This window comes from Salvia miltiorrhiza, chromosome 6 (genome assembly GCF_028751815.1).
Source record: "Salvia miltiorrhiza cultivar Shanhuang (shh) chromosome 6, IMPLAD_Smil_shh, whole genome shotgun sequence".
Lineage (NCBI taxonomy): Eukaryota > Viridiplantae > Streptophyta > Magnoliopsida > Lamiales > Lamiaceae > Salvia > Salvia miltiorrhiza.
This window is the reverse complement of record NC_080392.1, coordinates 11,982,009-11,999,359: the sequence shown is the minus strand read 5'-3', so window position 1 is coordinate 11,999,359 and position 17,351 is coordinate 11,982,009. Positions and strand designations below refer to the sequence as shown.

Here is a 17,351-nt window from a genome sequence, read left to right as displayed (position 1 = left end):
CAAGTATGAATACTCTTGATTGAGAAATTTTTACTTTTTAATTAGGCTTATCATTCACAATTAGGAGGTTGTGAATCACATCACCTTTCGTCGACGTGAATGGTGTTACCTCTCCTCAACGCGCCGATCATCACAAGCTTGGTATCACCACCAATATATTGGCTCGAAAAATTCAGGCTCGAAAGAAAACCTTGTGACATTTGGTATCAGAGCCAGGTTGGCTCTGGTCCTATCGGATTTGCTGCGTTGCTGTGGCCAAGATGGTTCAAAATCGAGAGTTCATTGCTCTTGAGGAGCGGGTGAATCGGTTGGAAAGCTTGTTGGGGACGCCTCCTGAAACTTCCGCACGGGTTGCTGTCTTTGAGCGGATGCGAGAAGCGGAGATCGTGCTTGACACCATTCAAGCATCGGTTGTGGATGTGCGGAAGTCTATGCAGGATCTACCCGGATTTGTGGAAAGCCGAATTGTCTCTTGCGAGGAAGACGTGAACAATCAGGTGGAGGAGTTGTCCATGAAAGTGGAACGCCTCCTTGATGAGATGCATGTGATGAAGCAAGCGATGCGTTCTACATCAAAGGTTCGGATCCCTGACCCGAAATCGTTCGAAGGAACTCGAAGTTCCAAGGAGTTAGAGAACTTCCTTTGGGATATGGAGTCGTATTTTCAAGCGGCTCATGTTGCTGATGAGGAGAAAGTTTCGATCACCACTATGTACTTGTCGGGTGATGCAAAATTGTGGTGGCGCTCCCGACAGTCCGGGGAGAACCATGCCCAGAATCGGATTGAAATGTGGGAAAATTTGAAAAATGAATTGAAATAACAATTCCTTCCTTGCAATACGTCTTGGCTTGCAAGGGATGCGTTGAGGAAACTCAAGCATAGTGGATCCGTTCGTGAGTATGTCAAGGAGTTCAGTTCCTTGATGTTGGATATACGTGAGATGTCCGAGGAAGATAAGCTATTCAACTTCTTAGCGAGATTGCAAACTTGGGCCCAAACTGAATTGAGGAGGCAAGGGGTCAAAGATTTGTCGTCCGCCATTGCTGCTGTTGATAGTCTCGTTGATTACAAGACTATGGGTTCCACTGAGTCCGGTCAGAAAAAGAAAGAGACGGGCAAAGGGAAGGAGAAGAAAAAGAAAGGCAAAGATGGTTGGAAAAAGAAGAAAGCCAACAATGGCAATGCCGGTGGTTCTAAGGACTCGTCCCAACAGAATGGTGGTGAGAAGAGGCGTGGATGTTTCATATGCAATGGCGACCACTGTATGCGGGATTGTCCAAAGAAAGTCAAGTTGAATGCGCTTGTGGCGGAAAGCGATAAAGAGAGTGATGTTGGTGCTCCTCGGATGAATCCATTGCAATTGCTATCTACAATTCAAGGGGATGCTAAGTCCGACTACGGATTAATGTATGTTAAATGTGTTGTGAATGGTCAGAAGGTATTGGCCATGGTGGATTGCGGAGCCACCCATAACTTTGGTGTCCGGTCGGCTTGTAAGTAAGTTCGGTGTTAAGTTGGAACCTTATGCTAGCCGAATCAAAGCCGTGAATACGGAGGCGAAGCCTGTTCTAGGCGTGGGAGATGTTGATCTTCAGATCGATGCTTGGAAGGGATCGTGCTCGTTGATGGCGGTTCCTTTAGATGACTTCGAGATCATACTTGGGATGGAATTCTTGAAGATGGCGAAAGTTCCTGTGATGGCCCATGTGGGTGGGATCATGATCCTTGATGAACGCTGTCCAACGTTCGTTAAGGGTGAGTTTTTGGCTGAGAGGAAATCCTACGGGTTGATTTCAGCCCTTCAATTGAAGAAAGGTTTGAAGCAGGGTGTGCCTACTTATCTTGCTGCGATGGTTGAAATCAAACCCGGCGTGTCCCAAGAAGTCCCTGATGCTGTAGCAGAATTGTTGGATGAGTTCAAAGATGTGATGCCTGAGGAATTGCCCAAGGAATTGTCGCCAAGGCGTGCAACGGATCATCGGATTGAGTTGGAGCCGGGTGCGAGACCTCCTGCACAAGCCCCCTACTGCATGTCGCCTTCCGAGTTAGCGGAGCTAAGGAAGCAGCTTGATGAGTTGTTGCTTGCAGGTCTCGTGCAGCCGTCTAAGGCCCCCTACGGGTCGCCGGTGTTATTCCAAAGGAAGCAAGATGGATCATTGCGATTCTGCATAGATTATCGGGCTTTGAATAAGGTTACTATAAAAAATAAGTACCCTATTCCAAATGCCTTTGATCTATTTGACAAGCTGTCGAGGGCAAGTTTGTACACCAAAATCGACTTACAGTTCGGATATTGGCAAGTCAGAATTGCGCCGGGTGATGAAGCTAAGACCACTTGTGTGACGAGGTATGGCTCATTTGAGTTCTTGGTGATGCCGTTTGGTTTTACTAATGCCCCTGCTACATTCTGCAATCTCATGAATGACGTGCTTTATGAGTTTTTGGATCGATTTGTGGTGGTATATCTTGATGATATTGTGATATATTCGGATTCATTGAATGAGCATTTGTTGCATATGCGGGTAGTATTCTTGAAATTGCTTGAGAATAAGTTATATGCAAAGAAGGAGAAATGTGAGTTTTGCAGAAACTCAATTACTTTCCTTGGCTATGTCATCGGCCAATGGCAGATCAAGATGGATCGAAAGAAGGTGCAGGCTGTGCTAGATTGGCCCGTGCCGTCCAAAGTTGCTGAGATGAGATCCTTCCTTGGCTTGGCAAACTATTATAGGCGGTTCATTGAGGGGTATTCAAAAATTGCCAACCCCTTAACGGACTTGCTCAAGAAGGATGTTGTGTGGAAGTGGACCGAGGCATGTCAATGTGCGTTCGATGAGTTGAAGCACAAGTTGTCCACGGAGCCCGTTCTAAGGCTGCCCATATTTGATGAGCCTTTTGAAGTACAGGTTGATGCCTCGGACCGTGCCATTAGAGGCGTGCTAGTTCAGAATAAGCACCCTCTTGCCTATGAAAGCCGGAAACTGAAAGATTGTGAGTATCGTTATAGTACTCACGAGAAGGAGATGACTGCCGTGATTCATTGTTTGGAGGTGTGGAAACATTATCTGTTGGGTACCAAGTTCACAGTGGTGACGGATAATGTTGCCAACACTTATTTCAAAACCCAGAAAAGCTCTCACCAAAGCAAGCACGTTGGCAAGAGTACTTGGGGAAGTTTGATTTCGATTGGGTATATATATATATATATATATATATGGAGAGGTTCAAGAAAGAACCATAAATAAAAGAAGACCGGAGAACCATTTTCAGCCATTCGATCATTAAGATCTACGGTGGATGCATCATCTTGTTGGATGAATGCAGATCCTGGGTTCGAATCCTGAAGGGAGCATTTTTTTTAAATTTTTTTAGTGCATTAATTTTAACAGCGAATGCATTAATTTTTACAGTGGATGCATTAGATTTGATGGTTCTCCCGTTCTCACAAATAATGTAGTTCTCTCTAGAACCACACCCTATATATATATATATATATATATATATATATATATATATATATATATATATTGATCAATCACATTTACTCCCTCCGTCCCACGAAGCATGACACAGTTTCCTTTTTAGTCTGTCCCACGAAGCATGACACGCTTCTAAAAATAGCAAAAAATTTACCCTTTATTCACATTTTCACTTTTTCACCTACCACACTTAACACACAAAATACCATTTTCTTAATTCCCGTGCCGAAAAGAAGTGTGTCATGCTTCATGGGACGGAGGGAGTATTAAATATTATTCAATTAATACCATCGGAGCATAATTTGACTAAATAGAATATTATCTATTCATTTTGGCTGTGAATTCAACTACAAATCACAATTCTAAATATTCTCGGTTGTGAATTAGTGATTTTTTGTTATAATTCACAGCTCAAAATACTTTCAGTTATGAATTAGTAATTTTTTTTTTTTTGCTATAATTCACAAATGAGAGTTTTTTAATTGTGAATTAGTGTTTTTTACCTATAATTCACGACTCCGAAAATTCTCGGTTGTGAATTAGTGTTTTTTGCTATAATTCACAATTTAAAATACTCTCAGATATAAATTAGTGTTTTTTTTGTGTGTATTATAATTCACAACTAAAAATTTTCTTGATTGTAAATTAGTATTTTTTTTATTATTATTTTTAAATTCACAACTCAAAATACTAGCTCTCAATTGAGAAATAGTGTTTTTTGCATGAGAATAATCTTGATAAATTGTGGGCAAGGATAAAAAATAAGGATCTTTATTCGATTTATATTTGATCTTTATTAAATTATTACCTCATATATGCAAGGTCTAACTAATCATAACTAGCATATAAATATTTAAGTAAGGAAGAAAGAAAGTGAGAATGGAAGAGACCTTTCATCAAATAGATACCAGGCATACATTTTACTTATCAAAACTACAAACAAGATAGGAAAAAAAAATACTCCCTCCGTGTCACGACCGGCCCTAATTAAGGATAATTAAGCCGGGGAAACCGTGACTAATGGGGGAAGATTAGAAACGGGGTAGAAAGGGGGATAATCAAACAAGGAAGGATCGCATTTCATCATTTTTAACAAAAGGGATATTTATAAAATAGCGGAGGTTTGATCGTATAGACTCAAATAACTAACAAGTTCGGATAGCTCCGACTTAGCCAAAATAACATAAAACTTCTGAGTACGCAGCGGAATAAGGTTCTGATTACATGTATGAAGACATGTATCCCTAGAGTTCATTAATACATAATAAGACAAAAGAGTCCCGCTCGTCACTTCATCACCATCGGCAGCTACTCAACCTGCACATTTAGAAATATATGCAGGGCTGAGTACAAAAGTACTCAGTGGGCACGTATGCCTAAGTATAAAAATACATACTTCAAAACTGTAAATTGTCATGCCATCATAAACAGTACAGCAAGGGAGTTTTTCGCTAAAAAGGCCCAAGCTTACTAAGTTCATTTGTGATTCTTAAAGTTCGTCTGCAGACTAAGTTCTCTTGTAATCTATCATATCTGGAACTTTGTGCCGGAGAGGTGGCCACCTCTCACGGTCACTTGACCGGCCAACCCGCTAGATGACTCACGGTCACTGGTGTACACTAGCCCTGGCAGGATAGCTATCAACTGCTCAGGACCCGAATTCGATTGCATGATAACTGGCAAAGCCACATCAGATAGATATCATACCAAACATTGAAACATTTATGGCAAGACAACAGTTGAAATAATTTTCAGTTCAATGATTTTGCAATGAAATAACTGTTCAAACATAACATTAAACTCATTTGATATATATGAAAATAAACCCACCTGATTACCAAACTTTGCTATAGCTCAATGACTTCTTGACTAGCTCTTACTCTCGCCTTAACCTTTATTGCGAGAACATAAAATAAGATATAGCTCGAGTAAAAATCCTCAATTATTGAGAATGCGTAAAATAACTATGCATGACTCATATTCCGTTAATAATAATCCAATTATACGATTAAAGTTCGTCTTATGAGATCAAATTATTAATCTAAATCAATCCACTCATCTTAGGGTTTGCTAACCCGCTTACTAATCTCATAACCTTGTTTTAAAATTAAATCCACTTAATCTCATAATAATCTTAATCGGACTAAATAAAATATTAACAACACTCCAATTACTAATAGGAGCCCAACATAGTGTAAATTCATTAAGAATTTAATAGAAAATATGGGCCCGCATTGAAGTCCAAAATAAATAAATATAGCAGTCCATCTACAAAATAATACCCTTAGGCCCAATTGAGGAAATAAATCCCCGGCCCATTCTAATTAATTTAAACTTCAGCCCAAGATAAAATAAAACAAAAGCCCAAAGAAATTAAAATGAAAAAGCCCAATCTTTAGCCCAACAACAAAAATAACAAAAATAAAAGCCCAACACCCATTTTTCTCCCCCCCAAGTCTCTCGGTTCTCTCTCTCTCTCAATGAAAATCAGACGCCTCCCTTTTTTCCCTCAACCGATCTCTCCCTCTCTCTCGACCTGTTACTGGCGGGGTCCGGCGCCGGCGAGACCGGTGTCGACCGCCTCGCTGAGTTGCCGCCCCGCCTTCTCTCTCAACATCAGACATGGTCTCCCCCTCCTTCTCCCTCTCAATAATCGCTGCCTTCTTCTCTCATCTCATCACGGTTCGACGCCGCCGCCTCTGGAAGACCAGCGAAGATCTGGTGCAACCGCCGCCGTCCGCCGACACGCCTGGAAGCTCTATCGCCGGACGTCGCCGCTGCTGAGGTAACGCCGCCGCCCGGAGTTGCAGCTGCTTTGCCCGGAATCGAGGTCGCTGGTCTGATCTCCAGCAGCCCGCCTCGCTCAGAGCCACCGCCGCCGTCGTCAACTGGAGTCTAAGCGGCCGCGGTCTCTCTTGGATCCGCCGGCGTCGTTGTTGTTCCAGAGTTGACGAGGGACGACAGATAGCTTCTGCCGACAGCGGCCAGCTCGTTGGAGCTGCCCTTCCCCGGAGTCCGACTCGTTCTCCTCCTTTCTTAAAGCTAAGTTCAACCTCTCTACTTCCCCCCTTTTTTTTTATGCTAAGTTAGACTAGTGCAGGGAGTTCTCAAAGAATCACCACACACACAGATCATAGTGAAGTATCTAAGCATATTGTTTTTTCTCGAGCAAGTAAACTGTCCGTTAGTAATATTCTACCTCTTTAAAGCATTCCATGATTTGTTCTATCCTGATGTAAAGTATAAATCTTTCTATGGTTATACATATTATGCCCATTTGATACAGTGGTGAAATGTGATTATGCCTCTGATATGAATGCGAACTGAATGGTTATTTGAGATAGTAAAATACCTCGCTTGTGTTCAACTGATTGGTTGTTGCTGGAGTTGAGTGAAGTGTGAAATAACTTGAGAACTTGGCTGAACGAACTGGAGGCTTCTATGCCCTTTGGAGAGAGTTCTTGGTGGTAGCAAAGTGATAGAAACTTTGGTGTTGTTTCGCTGATGATTTAAAAGATGGAGTTGTGGGCTGATACTACAAGGAAGTCAAAATGTGTCTGCCTCTTTAGAGAAGGTGTAGTCATAGGTTGCGGCTGAGGTGGTTGGAGGACTTGGGCGGCTGGAGCATGCTAAGGAATAGGGAAGGGTGCTGCAGATTTTTGCACACACATACACTTTTCCTTTCTTTGTAGTCAACATCCTCATGCTTAGGTAGATGTTAGTACTGTAATAGCTAGGTTGGTTGTGGTGCAATTAAATAAAATCCCTTTGGCTTCAAAATTTTAAATCTGTAATATGAAATGCGTATTTGTGTATTTGCTTGATATCTGATTTCTAGATCTCTTAGGATAAATCTAAATTAAATCCGTAGATTTAATTAACTCACGAGTCGGAAATAATCCACAACTTAAGTAATTATAAATAATAGAATCGATAGTCTCATCTCGCTCAATAAATAACATGACTTCGCTAAGTCAGTTATAACTTTTGAAACATATCACCAATAATATAAATTCAGGATCATAAGCTGAATTCATATCCGGATAATAATCGGTTCCATTCACTGATGAAAAATAATTAACACAAAATACTGGATTTTCAAATATATAAAAGAGCGGGTCACTACACTCCGTCCACGAAAGAACTTCCTATTTTTCTATTTCGGGATGTCCACGAAAGAACTTCCTACTTTTTCCTATTTTGGGACAATACCCCACCACTTAAAAAATACTCCCCTTTTAAGACAATTCCCACCACTCAAATAACATTAATTAAAACAACACAATAAATTATTAATACTTTTTCACAATTCCCAATACACTCTACAACTTTTTCTCCACTCTCAATACACTATACAATATTTTATTAAAACCCGTGCCACTCCCTCCTAGAAAGTTCTTTCATGGACGGAGGGAGTATATAAAAATGAGAACACGTTTTCCGGTGTGTGAACAATGTTTACAAGAAATAGGAAATATTAAGGGGGTGTATTGGTTCAGAAATTTTGTAGATTTGAAAAGTCTTTGGATTTTTAAAATCTATGGATTTCATACAAATTCTTTGAGTATTTTGGAATTCTAAACAGGAGTCTGCTAAATTTTTGACGAATTTGAACAAGAGTTTAACGTGAACTTTACGGATTTCAAACCAAAAATCCCAGCGCTCGTTGGCTCTGAACGAGAGCTGGACTTAGCGCCCAGCGATCGCTGGCTTGTTAAAATTCGAATACCCAGCGATCGCTGGCTTCCAGCGACCGCTAGATTCTTGATATAAATACAAGGCAGACGTTGGCTTGTTCTAGCCCCTGCTAGCCGCGGCCGCTGGGTTCCAGCCAGCGCTGGCTTCTTCGAGCCACGGCCGCTGGATCCCACTGAAATATGAAATCTTTCGAATTCTCGTGGTCTGTGGTCGGATTTGTTCATGTGTATTTTTTGAACGAAATCAATTAAAGTCATTCCAATTTTAAAGTCCGTAGATTTTTAAATACCTCTAAATTTTCATAGACTTTTAAAAGTCTGAAACGTATACCTCTGGATTTTTATAGACTTTTAAAAGTCTTGAACGAATACACCCAGATTTTCATAGACTTTTAAAAATCTTGACCGAATACACCCAAATTTTAAAAGTCTGCAGAAATCTATTAAAGTCCTGAACGAATACACTCCCTAAATTGCAATTTTCAAATAGACAATTCATGATTCTTGGTTCGCTTAAACAAATTTTTGGGACGGGACTGCATGCATCAGCAGGCTAGGACTCGATCGCCATTCGTTGGCGCCGTCACCCCCCTATCTTAATCCAAGTAGCTTTAAGGCAAATTATGTAATTATATAAGCTTTACTTTCTTAACTAATACATGAAAATTATAATCTAATTACTATTTTTGGCTGTACACCAAAATTTTAATCTTTTCTTTTTTCAGAAATTACTCTTTATATTTAAACTTCATTTATATTCAATATTTATAAAAAAAAATACTCAATTATTTAACACGTTAATTTTTATGAATCTCTTTCTCCACTCAATTTTAATGAGTTACATTCTCCATTTTATATATATTTCTTAATTATTTATTAAAACTTCTGGTCACAATTTGTGTAAACAAGAGAATATATATATTTTTTTATTACACGAGAGTTGATACTTTCATATTTTTACTTAAATTTTTAATTGTTGCTAGTTATTAATGTCCAAATAATAATTTATTGCTAACTAACATGCAAAATCTTATTTCATCATTTAATTAATAACTTCAAAAGAAAAACTCTTAAGAACATGGGGTGCTTTTACCAAGAAGATCGGCTTACACGGGGAAGTATGTACAGATAGACATATATAATTGTACATGATTTGACGTTTGAGTACAAAGAATATTGCTTCATCTTCCCACTGTACTTACTAGTCAAAGAAATTGATATATTGATATATGAGATTCTCTATCTTTTTTTTAGTTTTATTTTACTAATTCATTTTACATACCCAAAATCGATTAGTCTAGTTTATCAGAGCATCTCTAATGCATGATATCTTAGAGGGGGTCTTAGGTGGTGGTTCACATCTAAGACACACCCATCTTCAATGCATTGTGTCTTAGAAGGTATCTTAGATCCTTATTTTTACAAAATTCATATTTCTACATTTTTATTTTTAAAATTTCAAATTTCATTAAAATTAAAATTAAACATTACAATAATTAAAATAAAATTAAAAATATAATTAAAATAAGATAATAAAATAAAAATTACAATAATTTCATAATCTAAATAAGTCATCGACGCTTGAGCACTTCTTGGACTAGGTGGTTGTGCAAGGCCAATTGTGCCTCCGTCATATTCGTCGTGTCCGTGTTCAAGAGCTTCATATCCATCTCCTCCATTTTCATCTCGGCTTGCATTTTTTGACTTCGGCGATTTGCCCCGTTTGGAGATCATGCTCCTTCATGCTTTAGGCGACCTTCTCAAGGGCGTCGGAGACCGGCGATGCCTCCCGAAGACTCTTATCTCTTCTTCCCCTTGCCCTTGTCTCGTTTTGCCACTTTTTGGCCTTAGGGCCTCGTCTTGATACTCGGCTCCGAAGAAGTGGTGGTTGCTTGGCCATCGGAGCCCTTCGACTTCTTCGCAGAGTGGACATCCCCGGCTTGCGACATGAATCTTTCACACTCGCGCAGGACTTTCCAAGCTTTAATTTGATGTAGGAGAATTGTTTCTTGAAACTCGCCTCGAACATCGTCAGGACTTGTTGGGTGTTTTGGTCGTCGCTCATACCGCTCCCCCAATTGTTCTTGCAAGTGTTGTAGAAGCCCTCGAATATAGGACACGAGCGAAGTGGGATTTGAGATGATTCGGCTTATGCGTCGGCGCTCCCAGCGGTTTGAGTGCGTTGAACTTCTCCGCGATTGCTCTCCAATATTGGAGCAACTTTTGGGAGGTTCCTAAAATAGGATTGTGGGTAGCCTCCGCCCACAAGATTTCCACGAGCTCAGTCTCTTCGCTAGAGTATTGGGCGCGGGTTCCCTTGACTTTCGGCTTCTCCGCCTCCGGCGCTTCTTGGACGTTGGTGGGCGTGGGAAGATATTCCGTAGCCAAGACATTGGAGGCTTGCGAAAACGGAGCAAACCCCATCATCGGAAGCCTCGAACTTCCGCCTTGTTGCTCGAGGTATTCGTTGAATTCGCCATCCATTGCAAGAAAAATTTAGAAGAGAGATAGTTGTGATAATGAAAAAGTAGTGAATTTGATATTGGGGAAGTGTGGTATTTATAGAAGGGAAAGAAAAGAAAAAGAAAAAAAAATAAAATCTAGCCATTTGGGAAGAAACAGTCGAAATTTTCAAAAAAAAAAAATAAAACAAAACTCAAACGGTTAAAAAAATTGAAAAAATCGAATTTTACATTTTTTTTAATATGGCGCGTCCCGCGGACGCGCCAAACACCACCACCCTTCGCCCCGGGTCTTCAGCTCGCAACGGCTTCGAATCAGGCCGTTGCTCCAGCGCGGCCTCCTCTCCATGGCATCGGATCGACGCGAGCTTCGCCTCGCCCGCTGGAGATGCTCTTATGAATTTGAATATTAAAATTAGAATTCATGACTAGAAATAATCATAATTATAAATTTAAGTTTTAAACTAGAAATGATCATGATTATAAATTTGAGTTTTAAAATTAAAACTCACGATTAAATTATAAATTAATTGATAACCAAAAATAATTTATGTTAATTTTTATTTAAAGTAGCATATATTAACAATATTATCAACTTAATGAATATAATATTAAATTTAATGAGTAACATACAGTAGTAAATTAAATTTATAAAGAAAAAAGTAAAATTACGACAAAAATCACAATATGAGATTTTTAATATATATACAAATATCAATCTATTATTAAATCTAATTAAGAAAAGATAGACAAACAAGTTTTTAAAAATAAGAAAACTAAACTAAAATTTTAAATAAATTTAAATAGAATTTGAAATTTTATTATTTAGATATATAAATCAAATTCTATTTTTCAGATATATAACTAATGAGAGGGGTTACGCCATAAACCCTCTTAAAATATAAACAATGAACCTCTAAATTATTCTTAATTCTATGTAGAATATGTTTGAATTCGATGAGTAAATATCTGAATTTTAAAGTGTAGCTTTTTTTTATTGTTATTTTAATAAATAATTTTATTTTTCTATTTGAATTTATATATTTTTCAATTCAATATCTATTCTCATTATCCGATAATATGTGAGATCAGAATATGGAAAAGAAAATTGATACGGCTGATGGCTAATGGGTAGTGGGAGGATCGAGATTGGAGAGAGAGAGAGTCATGGCTACTGAAAAATTAAAGAGAGATACGACTAAGAGTTGGGAAAGTGGGAGTGGGATAGTAGATATGACGTTGGGTGATGGCTACAAACACAATAATATTTTAAAACTACTAAACGGCTAGAAAAATATTCGACGGCTAGAGAGAAGTTTGTGTGTGAAATTTGACGGCAAGTAGAAAAGAAAGGGTGGTGAATTCAATGCCTAGACAGAAGGTTGTGTGTGAAAGGGAAATCAAGTAATTAATGACTGGCTTTTTCTTCTTCAAATCACGTAAAAATGCCAACTTTTAATATCTAGAATTTACGATTATAATGTTATGAATTTGTAGATTATTGAATTTGAGCCCAATTTATTTATTTTAAGCATGTTTTATTCGAATAAATTATATTGGATAGGCAAAAATTTTAGGGATATATGTATTTTGACTTTTTGAGAGGAAATAATGGACAAGTCAGAAAACATAACTAGCCGTTGAAAATTAGGTTTCTTACGCCATTAGCCAGTGGAATCCATGTAGATTTCTCCAACGATTGGCCATTCCATGAAAAGTATTGCCATTGAGGCGAACTCTGACCACCATGATACAATGTGTCGATAAAAAATCCAATGAACCATATCTCTTAATTGTTTTCAACAACTTGTCATATTTGGTTGGATCGTGCTTCATATATATTTGTATCTTGCAGGTTCACAAACGATTCATTCATAAGAGGAAACTATCTCTGTAGCCCCATCAACATAATTTAAATCATCGAAAGCTCTTATGTATCTCACATATATGTATTTCACAAAATTTATCTATAAAACAAAATAAAAATAATATTAAAATATAATTTTATACATAAAAAATTCAAATTAATTAAAAAAAGAGATTAGTCATCGAAAAATCATTAGCCGACCACATTACCCCTTGACCGTGTTATTAAATATTAAATATAATAGACTCAAAAGCATTTGTAAAATTCGTACCTATACCTTTGGTCTCAATAATTCTCACTCCATCACTAAATCACCCTCGATTATACTATATCATCACATTTATACATTATAGATAGAGATTTGAGCTAATTGATTCGAGCAAGAGGTAATTAGATTGCTCATTAAAGGAAAGATGGAGGATAAAAGTTAATTAGGACGATCCCACCTTGCATCACATGGGAGAGAGGGAGTGAAATATTAAAGTTGGTACGTCAAAATTTGACGCCTAAGTAATTTAAAATGAGTAACTAATTATTTCAATACTAACGAGTGCTTTGTTAATCCCGAATTTAATTGAATTTATAGTAATTCAGTATCATGGAAATCAATATTAAAAGCCATGTTGATTAATAAGGAAGAATTGTTAAGAGATTGGGAACAATTCAGAAAATCAAGATAATGTATTACAGATCATCAATGGCAAATCAGAAAAGCCAATCTGCGTGCACATGCCGACTTAGTAAAACCTCTAGGGATCTGAGAAATGAACTTCAAATAACTAAAGTAAAAGATTCTTCACAAAACCTCTCTCTCTGCATACGATGATCGATGATTACAAAATATTAAAAACAATAAACCCCCTATCAATATTACTCCCTCCGTCCCACTTCAAATGACCTTATTTTTATTTTGAGTTTCTCACTCCAAATGACTCTTTTTTTTTTGGCAATACACTTTCTCTCTATTTCTAATATTTAAACAATATTCACCAATCCATTTTATCTACTTTATACATATTTCTTAATCTCCGTGCTAATAAATTTATGGCCATTTGATTTGGGACGGAGGAAGTATTTTTTTTCCCCCTATTGATAATTGTATTAGATGACATAGTCATGTATACTCCCTCTCCTTCATATTGTTTGTCTTCCGGGATATTTACTTTTTTTTAGGTAAATGAAAATATATTAAAAAAGCACGAGGGGTGCAACCCAACAAAAAGTACAAAGTTGACCACAACACAACAAAAGACAAGATCTCATGAGCTCAAGACACTGAAATGGATTGCACATCCAATCTCCAAGACTATAACAAGTCCTACTATGAGAAAGATTTGAGAACCAAAACCAAAATCGTACTTTAATGCAGTCAATTAAATCCTCATAGCAGCTAGACACCTTCTTGAACACCATCTCATTTCGACGATTTCATAGGTTCCACACAACACAAATCTATAGTGATTTCCACCACTCTAGCGCTCCTTTCTTTCTTGCAATTCTAAAATGTTGCTCAAATTGGCACACCGGATCAACATGCCCAACATAGTTGATTCCAAACCAATTATAGCAGCATGCCCACACTTTGTATGCAAAAACGAGCAGGAAAAAAATAAATGTTCCACAGTTTCAAAATGGATCAAGCAAAAAGGGCACCTGTCATCGAAGTTCTCCCGGAGCACTCCTCTTTTCGATAGATTTTGTCGAGTCGGAATTCTATTTTGGAGATGTTTCCAACAAAAAGCAGTGGCTTTGCTTAGAGCTAGCTTGCACCAAATCTTAATGGGAAGTGCTTCCTTGAAGTGAAATCTTTTCAATCTCTTTATAGGCCGACTTCGATGAATAGATTCCTTTGTTGTCCAGCTCCCACCTCCACCCATTTTCCTTATCTTGATTTGGTGAAAATCTGTCAATAAGAGAAAGTAAAGAAGAGAAACTTTCTTTTTCCCATTCAAAAAGCTCCCTTCTCCATGTCCACCCCCATTCTCACTTATTTTCAACCAATTTTCCTTTGTCATTGATACAAATCAGTTTATCATTTGCTATTTTAAATAGTCTATTAAAACTCTAAGACAAACTGCTCTCCCCCACCCATTTGCCCTGTCAAAAGCTTGTTTTATCCCCTTTTCCAAATTCTTTGTTGATATTGTTCTTAAACCACTCAGCCGAGAGAACTTGTTTACATAATTTATATTACAAATGACGTTCTGGAATTGAATGTCAAAATTACCAACATTAACTCTCATCATATTTGTAATTCTCCATCTCCTTTATTTTCCAATGTTTGAGTCACTAAAGATAAATAACCATTAATTAGACATACTACTTTACAATGACATACCACATTATGTCATAGTATCTATATAATATATTAAACATCAGTTTTCTAACGGCCGCTCAAGGCGCAACTCTAATGAGTTAAGCACCGTTCAAACGCGGGGGGCGATTTGCTTCACTTTTGACACATTGAGATAGTAAACAATGTCAACTCTGACGTTAGGGTGTTAAAGACGATAGGAATGTCAACGTTGGGAGGTAAATTGGTACTTAACCCACATATATATATATATATATATATATATATGAATTTTTTTTCATTTTTTAGTTTTGCACTCGACTTTAAATTTTTTCTATAAATGCATGAACTTTGTATTATTTTTAATTTTGCATCCGGCGAATTTTTACCTTCAAATCATTGCTGAAATGACAGCCAAATTGACAGCTCAAACCCTACAATTACATGTTCTAGATCCAATTGACAACAAACTTATTTATTTTCATTATGCACTACAAATTTCCCCTTTAATCCGACTGCCATTTCAGCCACGATTTGAGGGTAAAAATTCGTCCGGTGCAAAATCATAAATAATACAAAGTTCATGTATTTACATGCAGATTTTAAAGTTGTGGTGCAAAATCAAAAAATAGAAAAAGTTTGAGTATTTATAGGCCAATACCCCTACATATATTACATCTAATTTAGTTAAATATTAAAAAAAATGAATATATTTAAGACGTATTGTTTAACAAAATATTTTATGTATTTTTGTTTTTGAAGCATACATTTTATATGTGTGTTTTATAAATAAATATATCTAAATATATGCATTTTGGATTACTATTAATATCTTTGTGTATTAGTGTATTACTCAATAACTTTGTAGATGAATAATAAGTTATATATATATATATATATATATATATATATATATAGGGGGCGGTTATTCAATAAACCACCCTTATTTTAAGAATTACGAACCAGCAAAAATGCATGAATTTTATGTATAACACGCATGAATAAACTGTATAAAGGCATGAATTGCGAAAAATAATTTTTTGCTACCTTTGGGATTCGAACTCAGGACCATGAATTTATCCAACAAGGTGATGAATCAACCGTATATCTTGATGATCTAAGGGCTGAAAATGGTTCCTAATTTATATTTTAAGAAGCGTTCTTATTTTAGCCTTCCCCTATATATATATATATATATATATATATATATATATATACTCCCTCCGTCCCGCCCAAGATGCTACATATTCCTTTTTGGGCCGTCCCAACGAAGATGCTACATTTCTATATTTGGCAAAAATAAGGAATTTTAAACACTTAATTAACACTAATTAAGTATTTCTTTATTACATTCTCTCTCCTACTTTATCATTTTATTATCTTCTCTTTCTTACTTTATCACTTTCTCTCTCCTACTTTATCACTTTATTACCTTCTCTTTCTTACTTTATCACTTTCTCTCTCCTACTTTATCACTTTATTATTACACACTTAAAACATTAATCTACAACTCCTTAAATCCCGTGCCGAAAGGTAAATGTAGCGTCTTGGCCGGGACGGAGGGAGTATATATATATATATATATATATATATATATATATATATATATATATATATATATATATATATGGTGTGGTTCTAGAGAGAACTACATTATTTGTGAGAACGTGAGAATCATCAAATCCAATGCATCCACTGTAAAAATTAATGCATTTGCTGTTAAAATTAATGCCAGGTCGTCTGAATCTAACAAAGACAACGCGGGGCCGGACCCAGTGGAAAAATCAGATTGGAGACAGGTTGGGCATCATAAGCAGAAGGAAGGGGGCACTCACGCCCCTAATGATAAGGATGCTCGTGTTTCTCTTCCGCAGAGGGACACCCATTCAAATCCTTTTGCAGTTTTGGATGATTTGAATATTGCTGATTCTCTGGTAAATGACCCGAATATTGTTCCAGAGCGACATGACACGCAGCCTTTGCCGAAGGGGCCGTTTGAGGATCATGCTCACCCCTCGGAGTCCCTTTCACCTAGGCAACCATCTCCCTCTTCTGCGGTGATTCTCCATCAGGTCCTCCCCGAGGCCCAACCTGGGTCTTCTCCTGATCAGCATGAGCCCTCGGATGGGACGCTTCCGGCGGTTGATCTAGCTTTGACGGGCCAGCCAGGAACGGCGATGATGGAGGATTCTCCCATACCTCGCGGCCGTGGCCGTCCAAAGGGTACTACCAAGAAGGGGAGAGTTTCCAATTCCTCTATAAAGCACCGGCTCCGGCGTATAATCAAGAATGGTATGGAGATGAGTAAGAGTCGTGCGGATGGCGCCGTTTTGCAGGGCGCAGGAGCAGTTATTGTCTCTTCGCCGCCGGTGGAGTTCTTGAATAAAGTACAGCATGCTCAGGATGGAGGTGCGACGCTGCAAAACTTTGTGATTCATTCTTCTTCCGACGTTGCTCGAGCTATGTCGGCGGTGGTTTCTAAAAGATGGGGAGATATGTTGGACGACGACGACTCTTTGGATGAGGACGAATCTCTAAATATTTTCTCATAG

At 37.7% G+C, this 17,351-nt stretch overlaps 1 protein-coding gene across 1 annotated transcript; it reads left to right on the top strand.

The window, feature by feature from the left end:
* The first annotated feature begins 260 nt into the window (after window positions 1–260).
* On the top strand, window positions 261–17,351 carry LOC130990498 (uncharacterized). The gene is made up of 4 exons (XM_057914725.1): window positions 261–790; window positions 857–1,408; window positions 1,533–3,191; window positions 16,535–17,351. The coding sequence occupies exons 1-4, from the start codon at window positions 261–263 to the stop codon at window positions 17,349–17,351; spliced, it is 3,558 nt and encodes a 1,185-aa protein (XP_057770708.1).